At 42.5% G+C, this 9,003-nt stretch overlaps 1 protein-coding gene across 1 annotated transcript in view; it reads left to right on the top strand.

Moving 5' to 3' along the window:
- Window positions 1-9,003, top strand: part of DENND2B (DENN domain containing 2B) — a 136,857-nt gene that overhangs the window by 121,105 nt on the left and 6,749 nt on the right. The window contains 1 exon segment of the mRNA XM_074274498.1: window positions 3,242-3,390. Coding sequence (XP_074130599.1) covers window positions 3,242-3,390 — 149 coding nt within the window.

Raw genomic sequence — 9,003 nt, 5'->3', positions numbered from 1 at the left:
ATGGGACACTACAGTCTGCGAGACCCATTTATATGGGCGGCCCACGTACGTTAGGCTAGCTGTTACCTTGTTCGCTCTCAAAATGTGACCAGCCAACCTGATCACAGTGATGAACTTTCTAGCACATTTTTCCCCCCGAGGCTGGGGTTAAGTGACCTGCCCAGGGTCACACAGCCAGAAGTGTTAAGTGTCTGACTCCAGGGCGGGTGCTCTCTCCACTGCACTAGCTGCCCCTAACACATTCTCTTTTTTTTTCCCCACACATTTTCTTGAACAAACTCCATCATTAGTAAAATGCCACGACTTCCCTCCACTCACTAAGTGCCTTTTTGTTGGTTTGGGTTGTCATTTTAAGTTCTCAGAGATCATAATATCCCCAGGAGACTATTGATGTTTAAGAAATGGGTGGCTAACAGTTGGAGGCCATGGCAAGCTCTGCTAACCTGCAAATATGGCTGCAAACCTGGCTCTTCCTCTGGCTTAATTCTGGACCCACCCTTGGCAGGATCTAAGCTGTACCTGCGGATGGGCTAATGGAAGTGTCGCTGTAACCGAGTGCTTTTTCAGCCATGTGATTTTTCCAGATTGTGGCGTGCCATAATTCATAGTCGCACAAGACTGCCAAGAGAATAAACACGTGTGTGTGTGTGTGTGTGTGTGTGTGTGTGTGTGTGATTATTGTGAGAGACTGCTGCCCACTTTCCTTCTAAAAGTGACCAGACCACTCTCCTCTCATTTAATTCTTGGTTGCCCATCTATAGCAATTATTCAGGAGATAAATACTTATTTTTATGTGTCTGTATATATATATGTTCACAAACACACATACATACTGTGGATTAACTGAACATGCTGATTTCCAATTGGAAATCCTATTTTGAACAGTTAGCATTTTTATCAACTTGGGGTGTTTAATCTCTGGATTTTTAGATCTGTTTGGGCGTATCTCGGTGAGAAAGGAGCTCTTCTTTTACTGTGGAACTGGATGGAGTCGACATCATGGCATCCCACAAGCAGGAGTTTTAGGGTCTTACCATTTATAGGGAATCCCTCTTTCTCTTGGACGCTCACCAGCACCCTCCTTTATGGTCTTCCCCAAGAAGAATGGAAATGCATTTGGGGGAAGGACTATTTTCATCTTGGTTACGGTATCCCCAGCCCTTGCCTCAATATTAGCTACATAGCAAATGCTTAATGGTTCTTGGGAAACAATGGCAGCCGCTTCTGGGGAAGAGGCCCCTCCAGGTTTTACGCTTTGCTGGATATTTCGTAGAGTGCAGATATCTCGCTGGGTGTTCTTGTGGCTTCTGGTCCACTTGGTGGTTTTTCCAGATTGTGGTGCGCCATGATTTGCAGCCGTATACAGTAGCCAAGGGAGATATTGGTATTTCTTTTAATTGTATGTGTGTGAACAGCTTGTGTTTGTTAAAAACTCCAGATGGCCCTGTCTGTGGTTTCATCTGTCGGAGTATCCTGTGTAGTCTTAAAATATTACATGGAAGACAATATTAGGAGAGAAATTCTTGAAGCTACATTTTGTTCTACCAAGTCAAAAACCTTTTTTTTTTTTTTTTTTTTTTTTTTTTTTAACGTCAGTAAGCAATAAACACCAGAGAGAGATTCTGTATTTCCTACAGAATTCAGTCACTTGTATGACAGAATTTATCCCCTTGCAAATCAGAGGACCCCCCAAAACTGAAATTGCTTGTGAAGGAGAGAAGGCTGGTGGGTGGGTCCCATACGCCAAGTGACATAAGGGACGTCATCCAGGAGATGGCTGGTCGAAGGGTGAGTCAGTCACCTGGCAGAGGCTGACGGTAACAGAGGGACAGAGACCCATGGAAGGGCCTCCAGCGCTCTGGGGATGATGGGAGGCCAGGGACAAGAAGCCAGGTCATCAGACATGTTGCCCAGCTGGGGAAGAATCCATGAGGAGGAAGAAGGGCTTAAATAGTAGCACCAACTGAGTGTGGACCACAACACAGCATTCTCGCTCGCTCTGTTGTTGTTTGCTTGCATCTTGTTTTCTTTCTCAAGTTTTTTTTCCTGATCCGATTTTTCTTGTGCAGCAAGATAACTGTATAGATAGGTATACATAGATTGTATTTGACATATACTTTAACATATTTAACATGTAACATGTTTAACATGTATTAGACTACCTGCCATCTAGGAGAGGGGGTGAGGGGAAAGGAAGGGAAAATTTGGAAAAGAAGGCTTTGTAAGGGTCAGTGTTGAAAAATTGCTCATGCATATGTTTTGTAAATAAAAAGCTATAATAAAAAAAAAATGTAAAAGTAAAACAACAACAACAACAACCACAACAACAAACAGTAGCATCAGCCTTGGGCAGAGCTACCTCCTGAGAAGAGTTTGAGAGTCAGGAGCAGCTCCGGGAGATGACCAGTGCCCCGGCCGCACTCCTCCCGTCTGCTCCTGACAAGGGGGCCTTGAGGAAATTCATCACGGCTACCCTCAACATCATGGCCTTCTCCCTCCCCCCAAGGGTTAAGATGAGGGGCAGGGGCTCCCTAAAGGACGTACTTCACAATTGAAAAGAGTGAAAGATAGTGGCGTGGGAGAGTCTGGATCACCTATCCTGCTAAGGATGGGAGATGTCTAAAATTGTTAGCTGTGGCCCCCACCTACAGGCAGAGAGATAGAAGACACGCTCTTTGTGGTGTCCTTTAAATCTGGTATTTTTCCTCAAGTATAAAGACAGATCAGGGCAGGAGCAGAATCGGTCCGAGTCCGGCCCCTCTGCTGGGGGACTAGGAGACAATGATCAGACAGCAGTTCTGGCAGGTTGTCAGGGGATCTATCATGGGGCAATTGTTTAGCTCCTTCGTGTCTCCTTTCCCCCTGAATGAGGAGGCTGGATGGACTGAGGGCCCTTTCCTAGCAGGTCCAGTTGCAGAGTTGGATCCTGCTTCCAAAAGCTTGGTCTCCTTCCTTTCCTTCCTTTAATCCCTCTTTTCTTTCTTCTCTCTCTCCATTTTCCCTCCTTTGAGCTTGGCCAAGAGAGAAGGTGAAGGTATTTCTTTGTGACTATTTGGGGGTTGGGGGGACTTAGACAGAAGGGGAAGTCCTGGAGTTGTGTGAGGGTCTTGTTCCCAGGGAGAGGGCGGGGATGGATTCACGGGGGGCGACGGTAGAGGGAGGATTCAGGTCCGGCAAGCAGCTACCTTACACCCCTGCCCCTCATCACTCGGCTCACCCCCCTCTGCCGGGCTCTCTCTAGGTACTGGAGCTGCGACGGCCCACGGACTCGCGCCTGGAACACGTAGACTTTGAGTGTCTGTTCACCTGCCTCAGCGTGCGCCAGCTCATCCGTATCTTTGCCTCGCTGTTATTGGAGCGACGTGTAATCTTTATTGCTGACAAGCTCAGGTAGGGCCGGGAGGCTCAGGTTGGGGTCTGGGAGGGGGAGAGGGGAGAGGAGAGGAAAGAACCAACTTGACATCCCCCCCCCCCTGAGAATCCAGGGTTTCCCATTTGCCTTTCCTGGGCATTCTCTTCCCTGCGACCCTGAGCCCCGTTGCTGGAGCACTGTGTGAATGCTTCTGTGAATGTGTCTCTTGTGAACATCCACATTCAGTGTTTCAGCAGGGCTCGGGCTGGACAGGGAACTGGGAACAGCCTAGATCTCCGCCAAGCCCTAAGGATGGGAGGGCTTACCGGGGGACTGGGTGCGTTAGGGTTATGTGAGCCCAGGGAGTGCTATCCGAGTTACAAAAATCACAGAAGTTCAGAGTTGGGAGGAACACGAGAAGCGCCTTGTGCAACTCGAACCCGACTGAGAAATACCTGCACACCACCAGCAAACGAGCCCACCAAGGGACGCTTCTCTTGCCGGCCTCTCCTGCCTATCTGAATGCATCCTCTCAGTCTCTTGCTGAATCTTTGTCCTGCTCATGCTCACTTAGTGGCTGACTCCAAAGGCTCCGTCCTGGGCCCTTTTCTCTTCTCCCTCCTGGATGACGTCTCTTATGTCACGTCAGCCGTTAGCTGAGCGATCTCATCAGCTCCCTGGTCAGTTATCATCTTTGTTAAAATAATTCTGCATACATTTGTGTATCCAGCCTTAATCTTTCTGCTCACTCTGGTCTTTTTCTTCTTTATTAGTTGTTTTCTTTTTTCTGGTTATGCATGTATATTACCTTTTTAAACATACATTTCTTTATGAATCCTGCTGGATCACCAACTGCCTTGTGTATAAACTTGAATTGTAATGTCTCACTGGCTGGCATCTCACACTCCACATGTCTGAAAAAGAATTCATTATTTTTCTCCCCCAAACTCCCTCCTTTCCAAGATTTTCAAAGGCACCACCAGTCTACCAGGGTCAGTGTCATCCTCACTTCTCACTCACAGTCACCTCACATGCCTAATCTGTTGCCGAGGGATGCCATTTCCACCTTTGTAGCATCTTTCATTGATGTCCCCTCTTCTCCAGTCTTCTAGCCACTATCTTGGTGTAGACCTTCACCTTGGCTAGACTATCACAACAGGCTTCATCTGGTTTTTCCCACCTCAAGACAGCGATCATGTTTTCTGTAGGACTTCTTTTCTCTTGGCGAAACATTTCCATTTTCTTTAGTCAAAGACGTCATGCAGGTTGCGTGATCTCAAAGTCTTCTACCATCCTGGTAGAATAGATGCAGTCCAACTTCTCGTTAGCTTCTCCAAAATGAGATGGCAGGATTGAACATTACAGAAAAAGCCTGGATGGGGCAAGGTATCCCAATGCTCTGGACAATATAACTCTTTTAAATCATTTAGGATCATTTTGGCTTTTTTGACTCACTTATCTAATACATTTTTGGCTGGTCATCAATGAAAACCTGCAGATCTTTTTTTTTTTTTTTTTTTAATTACCAGAACTATATTACTTTTGCTCATTCTAAAATTGATTTCTGAACCCCAAATTAGAATTTTATATTTAATTCTGTATTTGTTGTTGTTTAGTCATTTTTAGTCGTGTCCAATTCTTCATGACGCCTTTTGGGGTTTTATTGGCAGAGATACTGGAATGGTTTACCATTTCCTTTTCCGCTCATTTTACAGATGAGAAAACTGAGGCTAGGGGGCTTTAAGTGACTTGTCTAGTAATCTCACAGCTACTGAGTGTGTCTAAGGCTGTATTTGAACTCCGCTCTTCCTGACTCCAGACCTGACACTCTACCCACTGAGCTACGCTTTAACTCTACAAAAGTTAATCTTACTAGATGTAGCCCAACAATCAATTTAGGCTTTGGAGATCTTTGTGGATCTTGATTCTGTTCTCAACTCTAATAATTCAAATCTAATAATGATTTGTGTCATCTTTAAATTTGATAAACATATTATCTAAGCTTTCAACCAATTCATTGATACAAATTGATGGTAGTAGCTGACATTTATTTAGTATTTTGTAATTTTCAGAGCTCAGGGCAGCTAGGTGGGGCAGTGGATAGAGCACCAGCCCTGAATTCAGGAGGACCCGAGTTCAAATCTGGTCTCAGACACTCAACACTTCCTAGCTGTGTGACCCTGGGCAAGTCACTTAAGCCCAGCCTCAGGGAAAAGAAAAAAGGGTAATTTTCAGAGCTCTTGTATATAAACAAAAATAGATACTCAGATAGTAGCAGGGGTGGATGGTAGGGGATGAGGCAGGATTCAAATCCCAGATCTTCCAACTCTATCTCTAGGTCTGCTGAATCAGCAGCAAGCCAAGTATATATCTTTGGGGGTACACAGAAACTTCCCTCCAAATTTATACCAGTTCATTAATTATTTTTCTTTGGACCTAGATATTTAACTAGTTCTAGCCCTTCCTAAGATGATAATCATTTGGCCCTCATTTCTCTGTCTTGTTCAAGACTAGCACAAGAGATTTTGTCAGATGCTTTAGTGAAATCTAAATATGCGATGCTCACATCATTTACTTCATTTAGTAGTTTTGTAAGGCTTTCAAAAAATGAAAACGTGTTAATATGGCGTGATCTGTTCAGATAAAGTTATGTGCTGGCTTTTAGTGATCACTGCTTCCCTTTCTAAATGTTCACGAACCTTTCCTTTAATAATATATCATTTTCTCACAAATTCAGCCCAAGGACATTAGTCTATCATTTGAAGATTCTGTCCTCTTTTATTTTTATTATATATATATATATATATATTAAACCATTTTAATTTCCAAAAGATATCTATTGATAATTTTTCAACATTAATCCTTGCAAAACACTGTGTTCCAATTTTCCCCCTTCTCCTCACCCACTCCCCTAGATAGCAAATAATCCAATATATGTTAAACATGGTAAAAATGTATGTTAAATCCAACATGTGCATATATATTTATATAATTATCTTGCTGCCCAAGAAAAATTAAACCAAAAAGAAAAAATGAGAAAGAAAATAAAATGCAAGCAAACAATAACAAAAAGAATGAGAATTCTGCTCTCTTTTAAAAAAGAAAAGGAACATTTTTCCTATTGTAGTCATGAGGATCATCCCTCTTAATCCCTACATTTTGCAAAAACCAGTGACAGTGGTTCAAAAGACCCCCTCTTTCAGATTTTTTAGTCCCAGGTCTATTGAAGTTATTGGGAACAGTTAGGTGTTTTCATACTTATGTTTCAGCTTCCTATTAATCATTTTTTTACTGTTCTTCCCACTCCAAAACTCTTTTGTAACTGAGAAAAGAGAAGAAAAATAAAAATTAAGAAGTTCTCTGTCTCATTTGTTAACATTTTTTCAATCCCAGTCAACCAACAACCATGTACATTCACTCATTTTCCTCTTTGCCAAGATAATTTAATTTTAAAATTTTTAAATTAAATTTTTTTTTTTGACAAGACGTTCAGATTGGATAACTAGAAAGTGTCAAATGCCTGGCGTCACATTTGAACACATGACCATCTTGAGTCCAGGGCTAATGTTCTATCCACTCTACCACCCAGTTGCCTCCCCCTAAAGATAATTTTAAAAAGCCTTCTTGAGTGTATTGACCATCCTCAACTTATTCTACATTTTGGTGCCCTACCATTAGGCTCAATATACTGATCTGTTTTTCTTGATACATTGACCATTTTGCTAGAGATTAAAGCTTTAAATTGTGACTAGATGCCTCAGTAAATAGAATGCCAGGCCACGAGTCAGCAAGTCTCATCTTCCTAAGTTTAAATCTGGCCTTAGACACTTTCTGTGTGATGCTGGACAAGTCACTTCACCCTATTTCCCTCAGTTTCCTCATCTGTAAAATGAGCTGGAGAAGGAAATGGCAAATCACTCTGGTATTTTTGCCAAGAAAATTCCAAATGCAGTCATGGAGAGTCCGAGGACAGAAAATAAACAACAATAAATGTACTTTATTAACTTATATTTAACTTGTTATTTTGTTTTGTATTGTATATTATGTACATATTATATATATTGTATATTAACTTGTTAAGTTGTATTAACAAGTACTTTATCCTGAGTTTGGCAAAGGATTTGACAATCGCTCAGCCTGTTGCTGTGGACAAGATGGAGAGACACAGGCTGGACGCTTGCTGGATGCAAGATTTGAATATGGTGAAATGACCAGGCTCAACAAGTGGGCATTAAGGGGTAGATGCCAGTGCATCTTTAAAAAATATTTTAAAAAAGAAAAGGAGCATTCTTCCTTTTGTAGTCATGAGGATCATCCCTCTTAGTCCCCGTGCCTAGTAGGAGTACCCAGGGAATTTTTATGTTGGTCCCTGGGCTATTTAATATTTTTTATCTTTGACATGGATGGAGACATAGTTGGCAAACTTATCATATTTGCAGGTGACAGAAAACTGAGAGGGAAAATAACGTGTTAAATGACAAAATCAGGTTCCTGCTTTATCTGTGAACCTGTGAAATCTAGAGCATGATGGGATTGGAACTTAGCCCCAAGTAGATTTGGAGCCTAGAGGGAAATAGCACTTTTGGCCCTTCCTCATGTTCCACAGTCTTGAAGCTTTTTAGTTACCTGAGTGCCAGAATGGAGAATCCCAAAGGACCAAGTCTGCCCAACTGAGCTTCTTGGGGGGAAACCCTATGCCCAGTTCTTCAGGCTTGAAGTCTTGGGTGGTCTTTCTTTGCCCCTACATTAAATCCATTATTTCTCCTTCCATAGTGTCTCCTGCAGGCCCTGTTTTATCATGCTCCATCTGTTCATAGTGAAGTACCTGCTCACCCATACACAGGGCACGATCTCCTTAGGACTAGATCCTACCTTCCTCCTGCCCTCTCCCTTCTCATTCTCCTTTCTTGGCTCATCGTCTTCCTTCTGCCATCTGAGACTCTGTCCCAAAGCTTCTCTCTCTACACTTCCTCATCTCATGCTTTACATTTTATGTATATGGATTAAGTTGCATGCATCTTTCCCTCCTGTTCAGTTATAAATTACTTGAGTAAGATCTATACTGTCTGCATCTTTTTATATGTGTGTGTATATATATATATATATATATATATATATATATATATATATATATATATATATATCTGTAATTTTTATACCTTGCCTAACAAGGGCCTTGCACATTAAATCAGTTTACTAAATTTAATAATGAAAGACTTGTCCCTCCTCCCTCCCTCACCTTCATTCCTGTTTATGCCGCCCTCATTCCCTATCCCAGAAGAGGAGAATCAAGACTGCATCTAAGAAAGGTTTTGAAAAGAAAAAATTCTCCTATTTCAAAACTAACATTAGGAAATTTCCCCTGCTTCAAAACCCCGATATTTCTTATACTCTATAGCAGTAATTAGGGTCAAGTTTCCAGTAAGAAATAATCAGGTCCTTCGAGTTGGCAGCTTCCCAGAATGGGGGCTGCCCCATTCTCGCTCTGGTGTGGCAGTGAGTGGGCACTCATGGGTAGCTGCCAGTCCACAGGGAGGGGTGTCTACTGATGCACCTTAGGGGATTTTGGCCTTGGCCCTGTGCCAGTTAATATTTTTCATCTTTGGCTTGGATGAATAAACAGTGGGCATGCTTATCTTTGCAGGGGGTAG

Source organism: Sminthopsis crassicaudata, chromosome 6 (genome assembly GCF_048593235.1).
Source record: "Sminthopsis crassicaudata isolate SCR6 chromosome 6, ASM4859323v1, whole genome shotgun sequence".
Classification (NCBI taxonomy): Eukaryota; Metazoa; Chordata; class Mammalia; order Dasyuromorphia; family Dasyuridae; genus Sminthopsis; species Sminthopsis crassicaudata.
The sequence above is the reverse complement of the archived record's forward strand: the minus strand, read 5'-3'. Positions and strand labels throughout refer to the sequence as shown.